At 40.1% G+C, this 27,519-nt stretch overlaps 2 protein-coding genes across 2 annotated transcripts in view; both read right to left on the reverse strand.

The window, feature by feature from the left end:
- Positions 1-27,519, reverse strand: part of LOC126620260 (uncharacterized) — a 104,547-nt gene that overhangs the window by 9,696 nt on the left and 67,332 nt on the right. The gene's annotated exons all lie outside the window — the stretch shown is intronic.
- Positions 4,398-5,982, reverse strand: LOC126620265 (60S ribosomal protein L36-3-like). The gene is made up of 4 exons (XM_050288782.1): positions 5,828-5,982; positions 5,624-5,728; positions 5,271-5,470; positions 4,398-4,574 (listed from the first exon to the last, which is right to left on the reverse strand). The coding sequence occupies exons 2-4, from the start codon at positions 5,723-5,725 to the stop codon at positions 4,553-4,555; spliced, it is 324 nt and encodes a 107-aa protein (XP_050144739.1). The 5' UTR covers positions 5,726-5,728; positions 5,828-5,982; the 3' UTR covers positions 4,398-4,552.

Genomic DNA, 27,519 nt, shown 5'->3' on the forward strand with positions numbered 1-27,519 from the left:
ACCCCACAAAGGCACCTTTCAGAACTAACTTTGTCCTCTTCTTGTAGCACATCAACAAGCAAGAGCCCGACTATACATCCAAAGTGCCAATCCCTTGGAAAGCTGTGCTGAGGTCCGAGGATCATTCTCCAGAGAAATCTTTGCCCGAACTTGATCACATCCAAAATTTATCAAAAACAAGACCATTTTTACGACTTGAAAATTGCTTAAGAGACTACATTTATTTATACCCTATTATACGATATACAAACAACAAAAATAATTGTAAGTGGTGAATTACTCTGGCGGTTAAAACTTTTCTATTAAAAAGAGATAATTAAAGTAATGAGTAGCAATTGATTGTGTTAGTTTATTTGATTGGAAAGCAATACAAATTATAAAAGCATCTCCAAGAAATGCTGCAAAATAACCAAAATTCTATTTTAAAGAGAAATTCAAAAAATTTATGTCAAAGAAATGCTGTTAAAGACTCTCTGTTATAGAAAAATTAACAATCACTTTTTAAATTTAGAGCGCAACTATTCACTTGCTAAATATTAAAAAACATAAAACTCAAGGGTCCACCCTTGAGCAAGGAGAAAAGAAAAAAGAGAGAAAATTGTTTTAAAAAATGAGTGGGTTGAGTTTGAATTGTTAATAATAAAACATTTGAAGTTTGTGAAATAAAGAATGTTATTGGAGATGAAAGGTTAATTAAACTGAGTACCTAAAATAGTTTTTTGACAATATGCACTTGTTAGTTTAATAAAAAATTAGTATTCCTCTCAAAGATGCTTTTTTATTTACTTAAGAAGAGTTTGAAACTATTATTATAATTTAAAAAATGAGGAAGTTAACCTATACACTAAAATATTACATCACATGCAACAAAAATACTTTAATACAAGTAAAAGCAAAAAGGGAAGTTCTTATACCCAATGTTGGTCCAAGGGCGCGGAGAAAACGCTATGTGTCAAGTCACAACGTGGACCCTCTCAAATATACATCCCATCTATCCATATTCCTGCTACGCCTACGACCCTCCCTTCAATTTTCTTTTATTGTGTTTCAACTTTCTGGGACTGCAACACGTCTTCCTTCGTTCATTGAGTATGTGGTTTAATTCGATGCAAAACAAAGAACTTTACCAGGACTTGACATACCGCAAATCCTCTTGAAAGGGAGGAGTGCCTTCGGGAACTCGACACAGCTAGTGCATGGTTGTCGTCAGCTCGTGCCATAAGGTGTTGGGTTAAGTCCCCCAACCAGCAAATAACACACAGCCAAGAAGCTCAACTATAAATATTTTTCTCCACATTTGGACATGTTTTGTTTGTTTTTCTTTTTTATGTGTTGCAATTATTAGGGTTTGTAACCAAAAAATTTGTGTTGAGCCATACAATAAGCCTGATGTAATTATTAAGTATCGAACTTTCCATTACAGTAAATCGAATCTAACACATCATTTTACAAGTGAAGAGATATTCTTCTGACTTTTTTTTCATACAATAATATATTTACACTAAGGGACTGAGCTAGTCACACAATGAGTCAGTCATTTTAATTGGTCTTGAATTCTCCATCAACGTGAGTCGAACCTAACACCTTTTATTAGCAAGCAAAGAAGAATATAACTATATCGTTGTACAGTGCAAAATATTATCATGTCATTAGCTAGCTTGTTTTGTTCCTTTTTGCTAGGGCCCGTACCTTTTACATGATTATGCCACATCGTTGTTTTAAGCCCGACCCAAAAGGGAAGATGGAGACTGAAAAAAATATGGAAAACGTTGTCATGGCCACATCCCCTTCTTTTAAGCCCATATTTGACAAAATGATACCAAACCACAAATGAAAAGAAGATGTCACACATCACAATTGCCAGATTAGCCCGTCTACTACGAATTGGATGTGCGTTCTTTATTAAAGCAATACATCGATATTATTATAGTCAACAAAATGTAAATGACAATAGGCATGGTATTGATATTATTATCGATAAACATGTAGCTAGCGCAAATGATTTTTTTACCCGTGTCGTCTCGAAAATAATTTCTTTTGATTGTATGACTTATCTATAGTTTTGGTTAGTGTGGGTGCGCTTGCAAAGCGAAACAAGCACTTGAGGTTTTAAAAGTAGTTTAAACCAATTGGGAGACGATGGTGGCGACTCGAGAACTTCAAGCTTGCAAGCTTCCGAATTAGGTTGGAGAGAAGATAGATGAAAAGATGTTGGAGTGATCCGATGATTGAGCGCCCCACAGACCACAGACGCCTCCGTCGCTGTAGTGCCAAAATCTCTTTTCTACTTGATGTTGATTATCATTATTGCTATCCTTTCGTTATAGAGAACTAGGGAGTTCAAACTTGGAATCTCTTTCGATATTGGGAAGAATAGAAGCACTATATCAATAGCAAGTTGTAATTCAAAATCGCATTCAAAGCCTATTTGTTAATGTACTAGAAAGGGAAAGAGTTTATGTGTGGATAGCGAAAAAAGTGCTTCTAAAATTTAAAGTACTTCCTAAGTATTTTTGGACTTGTTTGAAAAAAAATTTAAAAATAACTAAAGCAACTTTTAGAAAAAAAAATTTTGAGTTCTAAAAGCACTTAGTAAGAATTTGTCCAAATATATTTTTATAATTTAGCCATTATAAACTTCCAAAATAGAAGTGGTTCAATGTTTGGCCGAAACCAATAAAAGGGGTTCTAACACAGCACCATAGAAGAACAACAAGGGGATAAGAGAAAGCTTTCGCAAGTGGTTAGTAATGAAATTAAAAATATAATATGTAATATTATAATTTCTTTGCAGGATTCCAAAGATGTGCTAGTTTGGGGTCCAAATACAAATGGTAAGTTCTTTATTAAATCGGCTAATTGGATTTAGAAGGGGACGCTGACTCAATCTACAAAGTATAAGTTAATTAATAAGATGTGGAAACTTAATATTCCTCTTAGAGTGTAGATGTTTGCGTGGTTGTTCATTCGTGATAGACTTCAAATTAGGACAATATTAAGTCATATTGTGATTAATAGTGATAAGATGTAATTTTTGTAATTCGTAGACGAGGACCAAATGCATTTATTCTTTAATTGCGATGTCCCTAAATCGATTTGGGACCTTTTTTCAATTAATTAAGCCGGGCAATTTCACTAATGCTAACTTTAACTCAATAGTAGACTGGTTAAATTCTTTAAAGCATGTTGTAAGGAAGTTCCTAGTGATTTAAGCTTGTGTTTGCTCTTTTGCTGGCAAATTTCGTGTTTAGAAATGTTATGCCCATCTTGGCGAGATCTAAATTATTAGCTATATCTATGCGTGAACGATATCATAGAGCCAATCGTAAAGGTTTAAGAAGGAATAGTGATGATACTTCCATGATTATTAAATGGCATCCTTCATATTAGAGTTATGTTAAGCTAAATTTTGATAGTTCGTTGGCTAGGGACGAGGCGGCGGTGGATTTTGTCTTAAAGAATCATAATGGGCATCTTATTGGAAGTGGAGCTTTAAATCTTGACGGTGCCACTATTTCAGAAGTGGAGGCTAAGACTCTTAGAGAGGGCCTTCTTTTTGCTAAATTTTGATAGTTCGTTGGCTAGGGACGAGGCGGCAATGGATTTTGTCTTAAAGAATCATAATGGGCATCTTATTGGAAGTGGAGCTTTAAATCTTGACGGTGCCACTATTTCAGAAGTGGAGGCTAAGACTCTTAGAGAGGGCCTTCTTTTTGCTCATAGAAAGGGCTATACAAAAATTATGGTTGAAGGTGACTCTAAGTTGGTTTTTCAATCAGTGTTGGATCGGGGTGCGACACTGTGAAATTCGATTCCTATTATTGAAGATATCAAGTGGACTGTGACCAAATTTGCTTGCATCGACTAGAAACATATATTTAGAGAGGCCAACTTTGTGACGAATGCTTTCGCTCGCCAAAACCTTATTACTAATTGTCATATTTGAGAACAATGATGGCAGATGTCCACATTCATCAATGCACAAAAAACTAACATTCATCCACTTTGGTCGCTCCAACTAGCAGAAGGCTAAACGCACTTTTTCTATACTTTACCAAGCTTGTATATTATAATGCATCTAACATTGATATTGAGAGGAACATAATTTCTAGACGGAAGTGCCATCACACACCTTTTAATTTCGACTATCAAATCGTATGAATTAAAAAAAAAATCGAACGAGTTTTAGTGTACACATTATAGGGAAAGGCACATACTACGAAGTGATGACCGCAAAAATCAAACATCCAACGAGTTTTAGTACAGAGGGCACATCAAGACTTTTGCCCATCGCTAGTAACCACGGCTCTCCCTACACTAAGAGAAATGCTGCCACAAGCGTCAACTATTTAGTAAATCTAAGTCAATCACAAACTTGAAAGACATACCTTGAGAACTGAAGGGCAAATATCCGATGCTTAGAAAATATCGAAAGTCTCAAAACATTCAAAATTACAAAGTTCATACCATGTCTAAAAATCCCTTAATAAAATGCATGTCCAAAACTAATAGAGATACTGAACTACATTCATAAAGACAACCCTTCAAGTGCTCACTTCTTATCACCACCAGACCTGCACATATAACAAAACATACTTAAGGCTAAGAGATCATATGATTCCTCACCAACACACGGTATAAAAAACCATGAGCATTGCACAAACTATTTACTCAGAGATCAGCAAATTTCAGGAAGAAGTCTACAATTAGGCAACAGTGTATAGTAGGCATCATATTGCAACCAACAACGTCTACAATTAGGCAACAGTGTATAGTAGGCATCATATTGCAGCCAACGACGTTTTGAGTGACACAACACAGTCTAGTAGTCTAATTAAAAAAGCCAACAAATGATATCACCAGCTATAACAGATCAAGTTGAAAGCATAAGCATGCTATCACCATCCACCGATAGAGAAGACTACTATAAATGCCAGCATATGGGGCTTGAGACAATCTTAAGCACACTTAAGATTATGTTTACTGCAAACATATTTCATCAGCTATTGTAGAGATGCCATGATTAATATTCTAACTAGTCAGTTTTCATAGCATTGGCTCACTTATATATTACCAATTTAACTTATATATTATCAAGTCATCGTTGTTTTCGTATATTTCCACAAACTTACACAACACATGCATAAGTATATATGCAAATACAAGAAACAAACAGCTTCAAAGCAACAATACTCACAAAAATGCAACTAGTTCAAGACATTGAAATGTACACGCGAATCCACAACGGCGAAAACCAACGAATATCTCACCTCATCTTGCGGAGAACGTTGGACATCTCCTCTCTCTTCTTCTTGGCCCTCTTGTGGGTACCCAACTTTCGCTTGGCCACCTTAAGAGCACGCTTGTCCTTCCCGACCTTCAAAAGCTCGGTAATCCTCTTCTCATAGGGAGCAAACCCCGCAACTTCCCTGATCAAATTCCTCACAAAGTGCACCCTCTTACTAGTTTTCTACATCCCCACAACCCCAAAACACACAAATCAGGACATTATTCACACAAATAAAAAAAACCCTTAAATCCAGAACACCAAAACCCAAAACAAAAAATTCCACAGAAATCATATGAACAATCGATGGAATTAAGAAATGAAAAGAGAAATTACCCCCTTGCGGTCAGATGGGCGAGGAGGCAATTCACGCTTGGTGACGATGTGGCCCTTGTTGAGGCCGACGAAGATCCCACTCTTGGGGGCGGCGGGAGCCATTTCCTGCAAGAACAAATGCAATATTCAACAAAATTGTTCGAATACGAACAGATTAAAGGAGGAATGGTAATTAGGGTAGGGAAATTTGAGCTGTATTGGTACCTTGGCGCTGCTCGGAGAAAACCCTAGATCCTGGCTGTGGAGAGAAGGCGCGGCGACCCTAGTGTGCTTACAGAAACTAAAACCCTAGCGATTCAGTCCTTTAAATACTGCGTGGTCTCGCTGTTTTTTATTCAGCACCACGTACGTGGATTCGGAAACGCCGCCGGCCCACATATTTTAGGTTTTGGGTTGCGGGTTGAACCGATTGTTGGGCTTTTGGGCTATATGCTTTTGAGCCCAGAAAATGTTGGTGACTCGGTCCAAGAGAATTCATGGGGTTCAATTTTTGAAACCTAATGCTCCCAACAATTTGATCATTAGTTCATTACCATTCATTTTCTCTTTTTACAAAATTTTAAGAGCTCGTTTAGTATTCTACTAAAAAAATTTCACATGTTTTGAAAATATTTTTTAATATCATTTCTTAAAAACAATTTTTTATAAGAAAAAAATTTGTTTGATACAAAATTTAAAATTATTTTTCTTAACAATTGAAAATATAATAACATAAAAAAGACCCCACTCCCTTTCACCATCGACCTCCCCTTCCCTTACCCTCCCTTTCTCTCCGTGACCAAACATGGCAATCGCTTCACAAAAAAAGACCTAAAATTAACACAAAATTTGTAAGAAAATCGCTTGCAGATGCAGTTCCATAGAATCTCAACGACGAGTTTGTACATCGATTGGCGTTTCAATGCTGAAGAAGACGGATCTGGAGAAACCGATCTCTACGGCGAAGTCGAGGATCCGCCAGAGGAAGGCAGCGGGAACCAATTCAGATGAAGAAGGGTGTTAGGCTGATTTGTAGTCGTGTTTCATGAGATTTGTGGCGAGGGCGAAGGGGAAGCAAAGATCGAAGCTTGTCGGCGCTTTGAATGTTGGTTGTTAAGGGAAAAGATTGCACAAATAAAAAATTCTACAAATTCACTTTATTTATTTGTTTCCAAGTAATAAGCTATACTTTTCAGTTATACTTGAATTTGGTTCTTAAGAACAGGCTTTCCAAATGCAAATTTTTTGGTTTAGAACTCAAAAATTGATTTTGAGTTTGATATAATGATCTGAGTTCAAGTCCAAAGGGGTTCTAAATTACTCCCAAGTTTACGTATCAAAATCAATAAAAAAAAAAAAGTAATGTTATCTATACATCTCTTTTTACCTTTCGCCCACTTTGTTTATTTTTTGTCATCAAATGAAATAAATGAAAAAAATCAGATGACAGAAACTAATATAGATGTGTAAAATATAAAAATAAATATGTGGATAGTACATCCAAAATAAAATAATGTCATGTTTGACTACATAGAATGAGAACTGAAATTATTTTGGGTCTTAGGTTTCTTGCGTTTACTAAACACATGATCAACTGGATATTGAAATTATTACAATTTCTGACTTTCCTGATGTTAGTAATATATAATCATATAAAGAGTGAGCTTTATCTTACATTCGTAATCCAATACCTACAAGTTTAGGAATCAGATAACCAAGGGACAGTTGATCGTAAATTTTTTTCCTTCTGTCTCTTCATGAATTCATAATTTCTTTCGTTCTAAGTAGCATGCCATAAAAGCTCGGTCATTTCCATGTCAGACAACAATAACAGTGTAAAAGCAAAGTTAAATTTAGTGTTTGTGGTAGTTCTAACATATTAGACATTTTTGTTTTCCCCATTTAAAATTCGAAACTTCTAAGAGCATCTTCAAATGAGATATTAAAATATTCAAATTAACAGTAATTATAAAAAAAAAAACTGCAATGTTTTCCAATCGAGAAGCCAAATTTGATGTGGTATGACATGGAATAGCCGTTCTCCCCCTTGCTGTCAAATTTGACAGCAATGTCAAATATTTTTTTATTAATTTTTTAGCGACATTTTTTTGTTCCAAAAGCCAAACAAACCCAAACTTCGGCCGTTGAAGATGTCCTTGTCGACCAAGACGGCATCTTCTAATCAAGACGAGAAAGAAATAGAGGTCGCGGAGGTGTTGTACGGGATGAAGAGGCAGCCGTAAGGGCCGAAGAAGCAAGAAATTACAGCCACCGATTCGATTAAGTTTGAATCCACAGAAACCAACAACAAATTTACCAGTGACGCTAAATCGAGAGTTTCGTCGCCGATCTCGAACTCACCTTGTGTGGTTCCTCAGCTAACCTCACATTTCCCTCAAAATTCTTGCTCCTCCGTCACTTCCATGTCGGCCCCCGGTGGGTACTATAAGCTCACTAAGCTCTCGGCTTTGTTCATTTCTTTCTAGGTACCCCAAATGCTCTGTTTGGTTGCTGAGAAACTAAGAAAAGACTGCAACCCGTGAAGTATGAAAACAAGAACCCATCAATTTTTGTAGTTCAAAGCAGTCCCACTTTGTCTACGGCTGAAGTGGTGGCTGATCAGCCTTCAAAGGTTGAGAGCCAGAAAATAAGTTTAATAAAATAGTGTAATAAAATAATATTTAATTTGACATACTGGGTGGAGGGCAAAATTTTAAAAGATGTCAAAATGCCACATAGGTTGTCAAATTCAAATTTTATGTTTAAAATTTGACATCTCCTTTGGAGATGCTCTAAAAAGCCAAAATTTATGACCGACTAAAAAATCACTTACCTCATATGAATTGGCTAAGTAGAGCCAGTCTGGTATGACTCGACTCAACCTTCATTGATCAAACTCTGTGGATTCAGCTTGGAAATTTTAGGCCAATTTTAAAGGCTTGTATTTGCTTACTTCTCGAGGAGGATAGCAAATTGGTGAGTATATTTCTTGATACTAAGGTTGGAAGAGGCTTGTTGCTAAGATTTAAATGTTTAAGAGCATTTATCTCTTCAATTCAGTTTTTCAGCTTCATTTGTCCCTGAATAATACCTTCTTTTAATGAAACAAAACGTATTAAGGCTTCTATCCAAGGCAACTTAACATGGACAATATATAGGTCTGGACTAAATTTTGAACAACAACCATATATTTAGCACGTGTTCAAAATAGACGAAAACTGAACAGTTATTGATATTTAAAAATGGAAATGTTTTTGCTTATCACCTTATTTATCAGAAGTACGCTTAAAAATATATATGTCTGAATAGACACAAATCTTATAATTTAAATTTATCTAACAATAATAAATATAATAGTGAACATTAACACTTCTTTAAGGCGGCAAGCAAAAAATGTATCCTTTAAAAAATAAAAAGTATTGTAGCTTATTTTATCTGACAAGGGGAAGGGAGCCGGCGATAAAGAGAGAAAAGAGAGAGAGATGTGTTTGTAGAATTGTATAAAGGAATATGTGTGTTATTCCCTCCTACGTAGTGCCTTTATATATAGTAATAAGAGGGAAAAGAAATGACACACCTGACCCTGATACTCACCAAATACCAGGGTAGGCACGTGCTGGCCGACACCCGAAGGTGATGAAGCCATATTAGGCTGCATGAGAACCAAGAACAATTAACCAACATAAATAAAACTTGTAAATTTAATTATAATGAATATGCATTTGTGGAACGTGTTCAGAACATACAACTAAATCGAGACACCAAAAATGAAGAATATAAAATTGAATGGACAAGGAGATGGGTTCTATACTGAGAGGACTCAAAGATGCCAATGCGGAAGTGCCTTGATGTCGGGATTGTATGCCTCGAATCTAAGTCCTGAGGGGGCACAAAACAAAACATGAGTGGACCAAGTTTATATATAAGTAATACTGAAACAATTATTCATCAACGTACTAACCCCTAAAGTTTATGAAAACTCAATAGTATAATATGTAATAGGTTTTCTAAAAACCTTAGCATGCCATAAAACCTTTACGTAAAACATAAAACATATATTGTATATAATATGCTTAGTAGTGTTATCATTATCGACCGAAGCCATTACATCACCCAACTGAAGCCAAATATAAATATCTTCAAACCGAATCCATCTAAAACGCCCGACTGAAGCCATATATAAGTATCTTCCGACCGAAGCCACCAACCTATGCCCGGCCAAAGCCACCAACCTACACCCAGCTGAAGCCATATATATATATATATATATATATATATCATTCGCTCGTAGGCAGTTCATATGAATAACCACTAAGTAAGTACATAAAAACATTAACATAATATTTATGATATATATATATATATATATATCTTAATCGGAGTTCAGTAGTTAAAACGTCATATCGTAAAAACCTCGCTCACAAGTATGTATATAGCCATCAATTATATATACCACAAGGAACGTAAAGTCGATAAAGCATGATAATTCATAAATCGTGAAACCAATTTACTCATAAACGTTTCATAAAACGTAACCAATAAATCGTGCTTTTCATGTATGCATTTCTAACAGTAAAATATGCATTTTTGAAGGGGTCCACTCACATATACTTCTTTGTCGAAGAGCCATGCAAACAAGAGAGGATGGAAACGCCATACACAATTGCACCTAAGCACATAAAGGTATCAATTAATAAAACTATACCAAAACGATTGAATTTCACGAAACAGACGTCATAAACGGATTCAAGACGTCGAAAAACATAAGGGGAGACCTTGGGTACCCCCATGCGCTGCCACACGCTCCCTCACGAGCCGTCACGCGTCAATTTGGGTCATTGAAAAGTTGGTCGGAAAAGTCGCCGGCACCGCTGTGGATGGCGGCGGAGCACAGTACCTCCGGTGGAAGCGCATGTGCTCCACGCGCCAACTAAGACCTGCACTCACGCACGCCTACGCGCAGGCCCACGCGTGGCCAGGGTTCTAGGTTGGGCTGAGGCTTTTAGGCCGAGACATTGGGTTTTGTTCAGTGGGCCAAAGGCCTGGGTTTTGGGTTCGCATAAGCTAGGTTGGGTTTTGAGTTAGGGCCTGGTAACCCGGCCCAAGGGTTTGGGCTGGTGGATTTGGGTTTAGGGCTACCGGATCAGGTCGACCCGGTTTTCAGACTGGTTCTCATGAAGACGAAAGTCGGAGCTTCCCAAGTTCTGGTCAACCTTGAAACTCAACCATAACCTACGATATACCCACCAAGTTGAAGACAACCAAGTGTAGATTAGGATTATACCTTTGGTTTCCCTAGTAGTGGTCGGAGTTGGCCGAAAATTAGCTTGAAAGCCGTCGGACCTTGCTGAAATATTGGAAAAGTCTTCCCGAAGAAATCGTGCTAAAATCCTTCACAACAACGCTTAAAGACTTAGCAATCAAAGCAATATCCATGGAAAAAGGCGTCCGAGGCTCACCTAGTCGGAAGTGATCAAACTCGCTGGATTTCCCCAAGTTTGTGCACCGATTTCCATGGTGCCATTCTTGTTTGGCACTTGCAGAGGGAGAAGATGAACTAGGGAGATGAGGGAGATCCAAGTGGGAGAGAGTTGGTGTGTGTGGGTATGGTGCCATGTGTGTAGCTCGGGAAAGGTGAAGAGAGTGAAAATGAGACAAAGAGAGAGACGACCTGAGATTGTACAGGGGGAAAAAACGAAAGGATGAAGTGTTTGGGCCAGGGGACAAAAACCAAAGGTGGGCCCCACCTGGGCACACCAAATAAGACCCAAAAGCACATTTCAAAATATCTTTCAACCTAAAGTGAAATTATGAAAATACCATTCCATTCCGTAAATTTCGGGACGGGTTGTTACAAGAAATTATTCATCCCCAAGGAATACAAGTCCATATAGGAAAGAATAACTAGAATAAAATATAATCTAGGATTTACACAATCACACTTAAATTAGGAAAGTTTACAGCACTCCCGCTTGAGTGTGTAAATACTCAAGGTATATTAGAAAGTCAACTCGTTGACACTGATTATGGGAACACGCTATTCTTAATAAGGTAGGAACTTGCATAAGGAAGTAAGTTTCACAAAAAAAAAACCTATGGCTATGGCAAAAACTCGAGTAGAGACAAAATCCATAGTCTAAGGAAAAATGCGTGAGAAATGCAAAGTCAAATGAAATGTCTATAGGACGTCATCAGGGATATGATCAGCCCATGGTGGGTGCATCATTAAAACCTAGTTAGGTAGCAAAATCCCAATGGGAAAAATGTTCCTAATCGTAGGAAAAAAAAGTACATTAAGATCAAACAAGTATACTTCAGGATACTCCCCCTGAGTTTGACACAATTTCAAAGAGAACTAGCAATGTTACAACTCAGAAAGTTTACACATACCAATTCCTTGAACAAACTTCTGAAACGTCGCATTCGGTAGCGATTTGGTGTAGAGGTCGGCCAAATTGGCTTGTGAACGGATTTGCGTGACTTTAATCTTCTGATGCTCTTGTTGTTGATGTAAGAAGAAGAACTTCGGCGTAATGTGCTTGGTGTTGTCTCTTTTGATGTAACCCTTCTTAAGCTGTTCGATGCATGCTGCGTTATCTTCATAAATCATCGTCGGGACATCCACGATGGGGCAAAGATCACATGAGCTTCGAATATGGCCCACAACTGCTTTTAACCAAAAGCATTCTCGAGTTGCTTTATGTAAGGCGAGAATTTCAGCATGGTTAGACGAAATGGCAACTAAGGTCTGTTTAGTTAACCTCCAAGAGATTGCACTACCTCCAACAGTTAAGACATAACCCGTTTGAGAACGTGACTTGTGCGGATCAGATAAGTATCATGCGTCAGCATAACCAACAAGGCGAGAATCGACTCAAGATAAAAGGTCCGACGTCACTCGAGGATCCGTAAGGATAGAACAAGCCCAAATCCGTAGTACCCTTAAGGCAGTAGAAGATGTCTTTAACACCATTCCAATGTCTGCGTGTTGGTGCATTACTGTATCTTGCCAAAAAATTAACAGCGAATGAGATGTCTGGTCTAATGCATTAAGCTAAGTAAAATAAAGCACTTATCACACTTAGATAAGGAACATCAGGCTCCAAAATCTCTTCATCATCCTCTTTCGGAAAGAAGGGATCTCGTTTTGCATATAGCAATTGAACGACCATATGAGTACTCGAAGGCTTCGCTTTATCCTCGTTAAAGTGGTGCAACACCTTCTGGTGTAATTCGTTTGATGTACTAAGATTTCATCTGAATGGTGCTCTATCTTAAGACTGAGACAGTATCGAGTATTTCCTAGATCTTTCATCTCAAATTCTGACTTTAGGTGTGCGGCAGTTCTCGCGAGCTATTCAGGAGTTTCATGTCATCGACATATATTACAACTATCGCAAAATCGGAATGTAACTTCTTAATGAACACACAAGGGAATAGTTCGTTGTTCACATATCCCTGACTAGTCAAATACTCACTCAGACGGTTATACCACATTATTCCAAATTACTTCAAATTGTAGAGTGAACGCCTCAGCCAAATTAAGAGCGTATTCTGGGGTTTGGAAATATTTGATCCAGTCAATATAAGTTCTCCGGGAACTTTCATGTAAATTTTTGTATCAAGATCTCCATAGAGATATGCATTTATTACGTCCATCAGTTGCATACTCAATTTTTCGAAAACTACCAAATTGATAAGGTATAAAAAAGTAATCACATCCATAATGGGTGAATAACTTTCGTCATAGTCAATCCCAGGGCATTGTGAAAAGCCTTGCGCAACAAGACGAGCTTTGTAACACATAATTTTGTTTTTCTTATTACGCTTCCGAACGAAAACCCACTTGTAGCCAACGGGTTTCACATATGGAGAAGTATGAGCTACGGGTCCAAACACCTTACGCTTCGCAAGCGAATCGAGTTCGACTTGGATTGCTTGTTTCCAGTTTAACCAATCGGTTCTACGTCGACATTCATCAACGGAACGAGGTCTAATGTCATCGTTTAATATGATCTCAGTAGTTATTGTATTTGTTAATGCATCGTCAACGATCATCTCATTTCTACATCACACATCATCTAAGCTAGCATAATAGATCGAAATCTCACAATTCTCTGTAGGTGGATTCGTCTCTTCAATGATGCTTCCGTAATTTAGAATTTCCTCATGTGTTGGATATAATGAGTAAACGATAGTCAAATTCACGGTAGGCCACGCTTTTGTGTAGGGGCAGATGATTGGCTAGCCGCTAATGTATATAGATCACCAAAGTTTACGTCCCGGGCCTCTAGGAAGGAAGTTTGTCGTACATTTGGTACATCCATCTTTGCAAGCACATTCGTAGCCAGAATGTGTGATCTTGTCACTCGCACTAGATCTGTGAAAGCATTTGGAAAGATCTGAGCTATGCTGTGGAGATCTAATATGCATTGCACTTTAGTTTTAGATTGAGCGATGCAGTGATCTAAATGAGACAAACTAGGAGTCGTCCACGATAATTCCAATCATTCTTCACGAATATTAACATTCTTATCTCCCCTTAACTACGGGAAGAATATCTCATAAAAGTGACAATCCGCAAAACGAGCGGTAAACAAATTGCATGTCAAAGGTTCTAAGTAACGAATAATCAAAGGAGAATCATACTCAACATAGATTCCCATCTTTCACTGAGGCCCCATTTTTGTACGTAAGGGCGGCGAAATTGGCACATAGACTATGTTTGTACCATACTTGACCAATCCCGAAACTACTGAGCACCGGTCAATGTTATACCGTCAAGGACCCAGAAGAGTTTCCCTCCAACCAGGAAGCCAATCATAGTGTGACACGTGTCGACATCAGAAGCCAATCATAGCGCGAAACGTGTCAACATCAGAAGCCAATCACAACACGACACGTGTCAATGTCAGAATGAAACTAGAAACTCTCTTCTATAAAAAGAGATCATTCTCTCACAATATTTCCTAATTTCATTTGTACTAAATCATTCACTAGTACTCACTAAAGGAGAGCTTGAACCTATGTACTTGTGTAAACCCTTCACAATTAATGAGAACTCCTATACTCCATGGAGTAGCCAATCTGGGTGAACCACGTACATCTTGTGTTTGTTTCCCTGTCCCTATCCTTTTACATACTTATCCACACTAGTGATTGGAGCAATCTAGCGAAGGTCATAAACTTAACACTTTCTGTTATACCAAAGTCCTTACTGATTTTGTGCATCAACATTTGGCACCGTCTGTGGGAACGATACTTATTCGCACTCTCTTCAGCTTTGTCAAGCTGGTTTCCACCATTTGTACACTCTCTTTTGACCAGGCATCCCTCTCTAACATGGGGGGCGAAGAAAGCCACAGCACACAAAATGACACCCATCTTGCACCTAATGCGAAACAACGAAAGAATGAAGGAAAGAGGGTTGATCATCAAGCTAAAGTCGATGAGTTAGAAGCTCAGAACACGAAGATAGCAATGAAGAATGAGGTCTTCCAAGAGCAGTATAAAAAGCTCTTTGAGACGCTCCACGAAACTAGGCGTACTCAAACACGCGAGCTCGTTACCCCTGTGGACATCAACCATCATCTGGGTACCCCCCAACACGGAGGGTCGCCTTCCTTCGACATGGGGATCCCTGATGAGGAGCGAGCGAATCATCAAAACATTGATCAACATGAGACTTCTCTCAACCCAGCTGCTTCGACCCGAAGTAGGAGAAGTGAAGGAAGACACCTCTTTACAGAATGAATGGAAGGATCGAAAGCCGTCTTTCGCAACTATCGAGATTTTCTAAAGCAACGTCGAGATAATTCTATCCATGTAAGCTCGAAGATTAATGACCCAAGGGTCTTTGAAAGACTCGGCCCCCTCCCATGTCCCAGGCCGGCTACCAATTTGGGGAAGAGGCAACAAGTACTAGAGAAACATGAAGGTATAGGGGACTCAGAGATGTTCCGACAGACATACCTTGGAAGTCAGTACGATGAGTCCAGGGAAAAATCACATGCTCTTGATCAAACCTTCATACTTCCAAGAGGATATGGAGATTTACGAAAGAAAGCTCCAGTGGTACATGACTCCACTCAAGACCCCCTTGTTCTACCACTTCTTAAGGAAGTAAACAAGTTGAAGGCCGAACGACAAGTTGAGATACCTGATTGGAACCAACCTAAGCCTGACCCTCTTACAAGGAGGATCCTCGACACCCCCTTCAAGCAAAGATAAAACAAAAGCTTGGTTTACAACTCTATACTGGAAATGATGACCCAATTGAACACCTTAACCTCTTTGAGTCTACCATGGCATATAAGATGCACACCGACGAAGAGAGATGTCTTCTCTTCCCCTCCATCCTCTCTAGCAGAGCTCTAAACTGGTATTGCCGTTTTCCACCTGAGACAGTAGACTCATTTGAGAAACTGAGGAAACTGTTTGTCTCTTAACACATCTTCCAGACCGATCGTTTGCATTCTGCCGATGACTTGTACACTATTCGCTTGAAGCCGGACGAGTCACTACGAGAGTATGCCGGTCGTTTCAGCCATAAGTATTCTCGCTACGCTGAGGCAGATGACAAGACCTCTCTCAAGGCCTTCACGGTAGGCCTACGTGATTGTTTCTTCAAGTACATGATCAATGCCAACACTTGGAATACTTACTCTGAGGTGATGGCGCATACTTACAACTATGCCTTCGCTGAGGCAATGACATATCAAGGGAAACCCCCATAACCACCCCCTATCAGCAAGTAGGGAGTGGAAGCCAGATTCAACCAAATGTGAAGACCTCGACCTTCCAAACGGTAGCAGTGTTTTCCCCTGCCTTACTTAATACTTTACCAAGTCAACAGACATATCAATCTCAGGGTAAATGGAAAGATTTCCATCCTCATTAGTCTCATTTTAGTAAAAGGAGTAAGGGGCACTACCACAATAACCAAGGGTATCGCCATGATAATCCCCGACCCTAGGCAGTCAACACAATGGGTCAAGCATATGTCAGGACAGCCCCTACCTCGAGGTATGTGGCATACACACCTTTGAACGCCACATGCATGGCTATTTACCCCAACATAGCACACTTGATACCGAAGCCAAAGCCGAGGCACCCGGATTACAAGCCCACGAAGAACACGGGCACGTTTTGCTGTTACCACGAGCATAACAACCACAACGGCGAGAAATGTATCACCCTTCGTGATCATATTGAAGCTTTGGCACGTGAAGGAAAAATTGATCAATTCCTTATTCACCCTCCAAGGGGTAACTGTAACCAACGCCAGGTGAATGTGATATATTCCATAAGTGGTGGCACACCTATATCTAAATCTTCCAACAGGGCAATGAAAAATAGTGAACGAGCTTTAAGGTTTGGCCACCAAGTGTTTCATGTGGAAGACATCAGGGGAGGTAAGTAGCAAAAGCCTAACTGGGATCCAATATGTTTCTACCCTCACAACGACCCACTAATTGTGGAAGCTCACATAGCCAACTTTGAAGTACGATGAATCCTGGTAGACACGGGGGCTTCGGTCAATATCATGTTTGCTGAAGCTTTCAGGGCACTTAATGTAGCTGAACACTTGCTCGATCGCTCGATTTCCCCTCTGATAAGCTTCTCCGGTGATATCGTGTAACCTTGGGGAGCATACACTTACCTTTCACCATTGGTACATGCCCTTACACAGCTACCATTACCACTAACTTCCTGGTGATTGACTGCCCAACGGCTTACAATGTCATATTCGGACGCACAGACATCAATGATCTGAAGGCCATGGTATCCACACATATGTTGTTGATGAAATTTCCAACCCCCTATGGCAATGGTTACATCAGAGGAGATTAACTTAGTGCATGATCATATTACAACACTTCGGTCAAGCAACGACACCTACATGTGCCCAAGGAAACTATTTCTATACATGACCAAGTCATAAAGACCAACCCAAACGAAGCCAACTTGGATCTTCACGATGGCAACAGTCAACCCGACGATCTTCAAGATGACTTTTTCACCCAGCAAGCACAACCGGCTGAAGAGTTGGATAAGGTCTCTATCTCAAAAGATTATTCGGATCGCATGGTGAAGATTGGCACCATCTTGTCACCACCCATTCGGTTGGTATTGATCTCTTTTTTGCAAGAGAACACTGAGGTCTTCACCTGGTCATACGAGGACATGCCAGGCATATCTCCCGATATCATCTGTCATTGCTTAAGTATTGACCATAAGACCAAGCCAGTGAAACAGAAGTGAAGATCTTATAACGCTGAACGGTACGAGGTAATGAAGGCAGAAGTTGAAAAACTCAAAGGCATAGGCTTCGTCCGCGAAGTTAATTATCCAAAGTGGGCAGCAAATGTTGTCCTTGTTAAGAAGAATGCGACCAAGGCAAGTCTCCTGCTCCAAAAGGTCTTATGGAGAATGTGTGTCGATTACACCGACCTAAACAAATGATGCCCAAATGATAGCTTTCCTCTTCCTATCATAAACAGACTTATAGACTCTAAAGTAGGGTGTGAACTTTTGAGCTTCATGGATGCTTACTCAGGATACAACCAAATCCTCATGAAGCCCCCAGACCAAAAACACACAGCCTTCATTACTGACAGATGACTATATTCCTATAAAGTCATGCCCTTCGGCCTAAAAAATGCATGAGCAACTTATCAGAGACTGGTCGATTCAATGTTCGCCGAACAGATTGGGAAGAGCATGGAAGTTTACGTTGATGATATGCTAGTCAAGAGCAAACATGCTGACCAACACATCACCAACCTATCTGAAATTTTCACCATTCTGAAGAGGTATCGAATGAGGTTGAACCCCAACAAGTGTGTCTTCGGTGTAGGCTCTGGCAAATGCTTAGGCTTCATGATAAGCCAACGAGGCATTGAGGCTAATCCCGAGAAGATCAAAGTAATCATCGACATGAAGGAATCGGTAACTTCAAAAGACATCCAAAGCCTTATTGGCAAGGTGGCAGCCTTAACTAGGTTCGTTTCTAAGGCCACAGACAGATGTGCTCATTTCTTCAAAGCACTTAAGGGAAGTAAGAAGTACATTACATGGACTGATGAATATGCTGAGGCATTCAAGAACCTCAAAGACCACATGAGTAAAGCCCATCTGTTCTCCAAACCTGAGGTTGGTGACACTCTCATTATCTATCTGTCGGTATCGGCTTCAGCAGTAAGTTCTGTCCTCATTCGAAAGGATCGTAATGTCGAACGGCCTGTCTACTATGCTAGCAAGACCTTACAAGATGCGAAGACACGATACTCCAACATTGAGAAATTGGCTCTAGCATTGGTCATGTCTGCTAGAAAACTTCGCCCTTACTTCCAAGCACACTTCATCATCGTGCTTACCAATCATCATCTTCGACAGATACTCCAAAGTCCTGACACTTCCGGGCGAATGATCAAATGGGCGATAGCATTGGGTGAGTTTGACATCTCCTACCAACCTAAGCCAGCTGAGAAGGGCCAGGCAGTGGCAGACTTCATTGCCGACTTCACATATCATGTTGACATTGTTTCTACGCCTAAAGAAGTGGTTTCATTACCTTCGGACGCTCAGAAAATAGAACCAACAGCCCCAGCATGGAGTCTATATGTTGATGGCTCATCCAACCAACAAGGTTGTGGAGTAGGACTAGTCCTTATGACCCTTGACAAAGTGGCGATGGAGTATGCTCTTCGTTTCAAATTCAAGGCGTCAAACAATGAAGCTGAATATGAAGCCCTCATAGCAGGCTTACGTTTGGCCAAACATCTTGGAGTTAAACGAATTGATATCTTCAGTGACTCCCAATTGGTGGTTAACCAGGTCACCAACAACTTTGACGCTAAAGATAGCTCCATGGCAGCATATCTGGCACAAACATAATTATTGCTCAAGCATTCCACTACTAGATCACCCAAATTCCTCGAGTGGCAAACAGTCATGCAGATGTTTTGGCTCGCCTCGCCTCAGCGGTGAAAGACAAGATTGGGAGAAAAATTCAAGTCGAATTATTGGCAGCACCAAGTACCATAACTGCGGAAGTGTGCAACTTACAACAGGGGGATAGTTGGATTACCCAAATTTATAGATTCCTTACTCATGGCACCCTTCCAAATGACAAAGTCCAAGCTAAGCAGATTCGATACAAGGCTACCCGTTACTTGATCATTAATGACCAACTCTACAAGCGGGGTTTTAACCTACCATACCTAAGATGCCTTACGCCCGCAGAGACGGAAACTGTCATTCGAGAAATACATGAAAGAGTCTGCGGAGATCATGCTGGATCTCGATCCCTAGCACATAAGGCTTTTCGCCAAGGATATTACTGGCCAACATTCCACCAAGATGCCATCAGAATATCTCGCTCATGTGATAAGTGTCAATGCTACGCAACTATTCCTTATTCCCCTTCCGAGTCGCACACTTCTATGATCAGCCCTTAGCCCTTCGCCCAATGGGGACTTGATTTGATCGGCCCAATGCCTGCAGAGAAGAGCAAGGTTTGTTATGCAATCGTTGCAGTTGACTACTTCACAAAGTGGGCCGAAGTAGAATCCTTGGCAACCATTATTGAGGCAAAAATAGAAGACTTCGTATAGAAGAACATCTTTTCCAGATTCGGCATTCCCAATGCGATAGTCACTGACAACGGGCGACAGTTCGACAATAATAAATTCAGGATGTTCTGCTCTAAGTTCAACATCAACTTATGTTTTGCCTCCCCAGCTTATCCCCAGTTTAATGGACAAGTTGAAGCCATCAACAAAATAATGAAGCGAACTTTGAAAACCAGCTTGGACAAGGCTAAAGGTTGTTGGCCAGAATTTGTACCCCAAGTTCTTTGGTCATACCGCACTTCGTATCGAACATCAACAAGAGAAATCCCATTCTCACTTGCCCTTGGTACAGAGGTCGCTGTCCTAGTTGAGCTTGAGCAAGCAACGTTCCGAGTCCAGAACTACGTGCAAAGCGAAAATGACAAACAACTTACCCTCAACTTAGATCTAGTCGAGGAACATAGAAACCAGGCTTACTTGAGGAATGTCGTCTACAAGCAGCGCATGTCCAACGACTATGACTCAAGGGTCAAACCTAGTTCTTTAAAATTGGGGGACTGGGTATTGAAGAAAAGATTACTCTGCGACAGAGTCCCGAGTAAATGAACACTTAGTCCAAACTGGGATTGACCGTTTGAAGTTGTTGGCATCAGTCGCCCTGGCTCCTACGAGTTTAGAAGCTCTGATGGCAAGACCCTTGGCCATCCATGGAACGCTGATCACTTGAAGTACTATTACAAGTAAACTCACATTGTATAAGTGTTAAGCTTCAGCCGTTCGGCATCCTATGTAACGAAGACTATTTGGCATGAATTTAATAAAGAGGTGACTTAGACAACTCGGTCCTAATCCTTACATTCCTAGCAATGAAACACTTGGGTTCAAAGCTTCAACATGAATGCTTCCAACATGAAACAAAGTCTAAGTATATGTCAACAAGACTATACAAATAAACGAACAGCTTTACAATATATTCGTTCAATCATACATTCCAACACATTCATACATAAATCAATTGTGCTTTGAAATGGTTCAACATACTTTGTGTCATTCGACACTTGCTACAATGTGCCTAGACACCTTACCCTTATTCTCACCAACCAGGTGATGAAATGTGAAGAAGGAACTCATTTTCATGCCACAAACCAGGTGATGAAATGTACAACCCGTACTCTCCCTCATGCCACCAACCAGGTGATGAAATGTACAACCCGTACTCTAATATCATATGGCAACTTGCCACTCATGCCACCAACCAGGTGATGAAATGTACAACCTGCACTCTAATATCATTTGGCAACTTGCCACTCATGCCACCAACCAGGTGAAGAAGGAACTCTCCTTCATGCCACTAACCAGGTAATGAAATATACAACCCGTATTCTCCTTCATGCCACCAACCAGGTGATGAAATGTACAACCCGTATTCTAATATCATTTGGCAACTTGCCATTCATACCACCAACCAGGGGAAGAATGAACTCATTCTCGTGCCACCAACTAGGTGATGAAAGCTTCACTCATAAAAGCTTCACCAACAAAAATTTCACCCACAAAAGCTTCACCAATAAAAGCTTCACCAACAAAAGCTTCACCAACAAAAGTTTCACCCATAAAAGCTTCACCCACAAAAGCTTCAACACAAAAGCTTCACCTACAAAAGCTTCACACTATCTTGATCAAGATAGTGTGAAGCAAAATCAATTCATGGTACCCAACAAAGCTTCAACCTCAAAGCTTCAACCTCAAAGCTTCACCTACAAAGCTTCAACACCAAAGCTTCACCTACAAAGATTTAAAAAATATATATATATTTTTTCGACAATTCAAAAATTCGGAAATTCGAATAAAAAAAAATATTCAATAAAAATTTTGCCTAGGCCTCCTCTTCTTTGGGCTTAACAACTTTCATAACAAATATATATGAAGAAGGAGTTTTGGGCTACCACTTAGAAAGGAAATGCCTCATTCGTCAACTCCCTCGATCGGAGACTTGGGGGACTCCTACCGTATGCTACTGCACCTTGATACTCGGAAGTCTCACGACCACTCAGTGACTTAGATTTTTCAAGTCTCCAAACGAGAAGTTTTCCTCACTCAGGATATTAAGGGAGCACTACCTCAACCTACATGTTTAACTCACAAAGCTTCAACATACAAGCTTCAACAAAAGGAAAAATTCAAAGAACTTAGTGAAGAAGGCATTGGTGTATTTAACACAATACGTTAAAATGAAACAAAGCTTGTTTATAGTTATCTCCGATAAGTTACAAATATGTACATATACATAAATCAAAATAAACAAACAAGAGAGAGCCTTCACAAAGGTTGCTTAGGAGAAGTCTCAGCAGTCGGCAGAGCCCCAGAAAGAGGAGGCACCAGAGGGTGATTATTCGGAGCCTCAGTGCTAGGCAGAACCCCAGAAGGAGGAGGCACCGAAGGTTGATCATTTGGAGCTTCATTACGCAGTACAGCCCCAGAAGATGAAGGTAATAAATGCCTTTGGAACAAACCCACAAACCTCTGATGATCCAGTAAAATCTGACCATCAGATTCCTGCAACTGGTCGAGCTTCCTCTTCATGTTTGTAGCATAGTCATATGTGAGCATGTGCAACTGTTTATTCCCATGCTTAAGCCCTCTGATCTCCTGTTTGAGACTTATCACTTCAGCTACCATTGATTCAACTTGGCGGGTTTGAGCAAATAGGCGTTGGGCCATATTAGACACAGAACCTGCACACTGAACACTGAGAGCCAAAAAATCCTTAATAGCCAACTCATCAGACCGTTTGGAAAGTAGTCTGTTATCTTTGGGAGTGAGAAGGTTCCTGGCCACCACCGCAACGGTCATATCATTCTTCATCACAGAGTCCCCAATGATAAGAGGACCAGTAGGGGATAAGAAAGATGGGCGCCATATGTTGTCTTGAGAAGGCATGGCTGCCTCTTCACCAAAGTTTAAGTCAAAATAACGGTCGGATGGGCCAGACATTCTCAGAAATGATGAATGAGAAATGAGGTGCAATAAATCTTTGAAGTAAGGGGAAAATTCCTACAAGCAATAACTCTTTGAATGTACTTCTTGCACACAATTGGTGTCCTTATAAAAGAAAGGGCAACAGAGTCGTTGGTTCAAAAATCGAAGAGGCACCACTCTCCGAATTCCGAAGAGGCACCACTTTCCACACACAACATCAACTCATCGGGTACCACAGATAACTTTGCCAAAGATCTCTGACAAAGTTTAGACACATAAATTTTGAAGCTCCAGCTACCATACTATTACCCACAAGAGTCAAACTCTCAACAGGATTACTTTCTCAAAAATCGAAGAGGCACTATTCTCTGAATCTTGAGAGCGATATCCTCGACAGGATTGCTTGTTCGAAAACCGAAGAGGCACCGCTCTCTGAACTTCAAGAGCCAGATTTCCTTGGATAAAGCTTGTTTGCAATCTTCACACGTAACATCAGCTTTCCAGATACCACATACCACTTTTTCAAAGTGCTCTGACAAAGTTAAAACACGTGATTGCAACTCCCACTACATTGCTATGACCAAGAAGGGTAAAGGAATAACATTACTACTTGTTGTTAAGGAGACTCCTATATATGTCGACCTCCATCCTTCACAGCCAGGCAGACCTGCAAATAAAAAAAATGCTCAACTTTTCTTCACATCCGAGAGGGCACTTTCAGCAGAGTCTCTCGAAATACTCAGCTTCTTTTCCTCCCAATAATACCTCTGTAAACAAGCCACACCAGAGCAAGAGTATCTCATATCATCAGGGTTAAAAGCAAGAGTATCCCATATCATGCTTTTTCCCTGTCTTTTCTTTTGGACTTGTTCTTACCTGCAAGACAAGAAGAAAGAGAGTAATCAGTCAGCACTTGGAATCAAGTTTCCAATCAGTAACTGACTGCCCGGAACCTCTTGCCTGATTACTTACCTGGCATTACTTTCGAGTACTCATCTTCAACATCTTATGCTTCCAGAGAAGATACCACATCTGCCTAAGGAACAGATAGGGCAAGTGAGAAGGATACAAGGAAACATGTGGAGACAAGCATAATAGAACACGTGCCGATATATCCACTACTTTGTCAACAGCAAAAGTATCCCATATCATCAGGGTCGAACGTACTCTAGATTTGATGGACTTGTTTTGACCCTCAAATTCTTGAGTCGGCCTTATACTCTGGAGGAAACTAGAAAACCCTCCAACCCAATTCAAGAAAAAGCCTGTGAAAAGTTACTTCTTCAAAAGCAAAAGTATCTCATATCATCTCTTCTCCATTTGCTTCTCCTGATCCTTGTTACTGTTTACGACACAAGGAGAAGAAGAACAATCAACCGGAAACCGAAGTCGAACCTCCGATCCAGGTTGCTTGCTTGGAAGTCTGATTGCTTACCTTGTCTGTTACCTCATTCGGCAAATCTCCTAGCTCGGCGACTTGGGGGACTCCTACTATAGGGTTTGTATCGCACTTGACCAAGCTCGAAACTACAAGTAAGCTTCAAGTGAAATTGATACATTACCTTGTGCATCTTCATCGGTTAAAGATACCATCCCTGTATGGAGGAAAAGTACTTCCAAAGAAGATGCCACATCTATATATGAGACAGATAAGGCAAGTGAAAGTGATACCACACTTTGGTACTTAGAAGTTTCGTGATTACTCATTGGCTTGGATCTTGCAAGTCCCCAACCGATGAGCTTCCCTTACTCGGGAACTTAGGGGAACACTGTTTGTACCATACTTGACCAATCCCGAAACTACTGAGCACCAGTCAACATTGTACCGTCAAGGACCTAGAAGAGTTTCCTTCCAACCAGGTGGCCAATCACAACGCGACACGTGTAGACATCAGAAGCCAATCATAGCGCGACACGTGTCAACATCAGAAGCCAATCACAACACGACATGTGTCAATGTCAGAATGAAACTAGAAACTCTCTTCTATAAATAAAGATCATTCTTTCACAATATTTCCTAATGTCATTTGTACTAAATCATTCACTAGTACTCACTAAAGGAGAGCTTAAACCTATGTACTTATGTAAACCCTTCAAAATTAATGAGAACTCATCTACTTCGTGGACGTAACCAACCTGGATGAACCACATACATCTTGTGTTTGTTTCCCTATCCCTATCCATTTACATACTTATCCACGCTAGTGACCGGAGCAATCTAGCGAAGGTCACAAACTTAACATTTTCTGTTGTACCAAAGTCCTTACTGATTTTGAGCATCAACAGACTGCACAACCAAAACCGCGCAGATGCGATATGTCGGGTTCGTATCTGGTAACCAACTGAAGGGCGCTATATGGTTGGGTTGCAACAGGCCTCAGGGGGACCAACATAGTTGCGTGTAATATTACATGGCCCCAAGCAGCGATCGAAAGCTTGGCACGTATGACCAACGATTGAGCAATCATTTGTAAGTGTTTAATAAATGCCTCTGCCAAGTCGTTCTAGGTATGAACATGGGGTACTGGATGTTCAACTTCAACCCCAACTGACATGCAATAGTCATCAAAAGTTTTATATGTGAGTTCTCCAACATTATCCAATCCAATAGACTTGATCGGATAATCAGGGTGGTGAGCCCTGAGCTTAATAACCTAAGCCAATAGTTTGGAGAATGCAGCGTTCTTTGTGGACAACAAGCACACGTGTGACCAACATCTGGAGGTGTCAACCAAAACCATAAAATATCTAAATGGTCCGCATAGAGGGTGAATCGGTCTACAAATGACCCCCTTAATCCTTTGTAGAAAAAAATAAGGATTCGAACGAATCTTGTCATAAGAAGGCTTAGTAATAGGCTTTCCTATAGAACATGTTTAACATGCGATTCTTTGAATCGAACCTAAACTTCAGGTTAATGGATACCCGTGTGATGATTTGTGGGTACGGCACATCGATATCTGTCCAAGATGTCTCAAACGATCATACCAAAGTGTAATTTCGTGCGCGGTCCCAGAGGTAGGACCGGCCACATAATGGCTCTCTATGAGGTATATGGTTGTAGTATACAAACCTCTCGGGATACGTTCCATCTTTTCTAGAATACGCTTCTGGCCATATTTGTAGGAAGTTATTCACAGAAATTCAATTTCATTTTCTACGTGGGTTTCAGCGTGGTAATTATTATCTCTAATGTTCATAAAACTCAACAACGTTCTTCCGAAACGTGGAGAATAAAGTGCCTCATCAATGGTCAAAATTTTACCATTGGACAACATTATACGTGCATTACCGTATCCTTCGATCAGGTTGGATAAGCCTGAAGGGTTGTCAGATGTGCATTCTAGTGTATGAAGTTAGTAAAATAGATGTGTTCACGCAAAACGGTGTGCGTGGTTGCACTATTTTCCAGACAACTAACTTCCCCATTAGCCATACCTAGAATGAAAAATTAATTTGAATCGGTCACATGCATAAAAGTTCTTAAACAAGTATCCATTCAAAATAATTTTTAAGTATTCAAGGACGGTAATTAATTAAAAACTTAATATCCAAAAAACAAATAATCCAAACATAAAGGAAAATTGTTCAAAATTAACCAAAAACAAGGGGGGTTCGGCCACTAGGTGGAATTCGGCCCAATGTCTAAATTTCAACTAGAAAAATAGTTTATGTCTAAGATTCTAATCTTTCATAGGGTAACGGCCTCTTGAAATTTATAAACCTCCATCTTGGTGCTTTCAGGTTCGTCCACTTGCACAAAATTTGATTCCAATTTCTTACGACGAGAATGATATTCAGCTATAACCTTCTGGGGAGCTCGGTAAACACGGGACCAATGGTCATTTGAACCATAGCGATAGCACATATCCGTATCCATTGTGTCAGGTGCTTTACCCTCATTCTTAAAGTTTGGGGCCTTTGGAGTGTGGTTAAGGCATTTATAGGCTTTGTTTCCTCCCTTAGATGGGCCTTGGCTCTATTAACCTTGATGGGTGGCTTTTGGCAGCCCCTACCACACCTCTTTTGGTGTTTTGGGCATTGGTTCGTGCTATAGTGTGCTTCAGGCACATCAGTTGCCCCAGTAGGTCGAGCTTGATGATTCTTCATCAACAGCTGATTCTGCTTTTCAACAAGAAGTAAACTATAGATCAAATCTAAAAACTTAGTGAACTTATAAACTCTATATTATTGTTACAGGATAATATTAATAGCAGAAAAGGTCGAATAGGTCTTCTCTAGGAGATACTCTTTGGTCAAAGTCTCATTACAAAACTTGAGAAGTGATCGAATTCGACAAACTTCATAATTATATTCATTCACAGACTTAAAGTCTTGGAAGTGCAAATGTTGCCAGTCATG

The sequence above is a fragment of the Malus sylvestris genome, chromosome 4, assembly GCF_916048215.2.
Source record: "Malus sylvestris chromosome 4, drMalSylv7.2, whole genome shotgun sequence".
Lineage (NCBI taxonomy): Eukaryota > Viridiplantae > Streptophyta > Magnoliopsida > Rosales > Rosaceae > Malus > Malus sylvestris.

Excerpts from the sequence above, each read along its gene's own strand:
- LOC126620265 (XM_050288782.1), bottom strand. The coding sequence starts at position 5,725 with ATGGCTCCCGCCGCCCCCAAGAGTGGGATCTTCGTCGGCCTCAACAAG. Across the intron at positions 5,471-5,623 it reads GCCCATCTGACCGCAAGGGG|AAAACTAGTAAGAGGGTGCA; the intron begins GTAATTTCTCTT and ends GTGGGGATGTAG. Across the intron at positions 4,575-5,270 it reads AACGTTCTCCGCAAGATGAG|GTCTGGTGGTGATAAGAAGT; the intron begins GTGAGATATTCG and ends TTATATGTGCAG.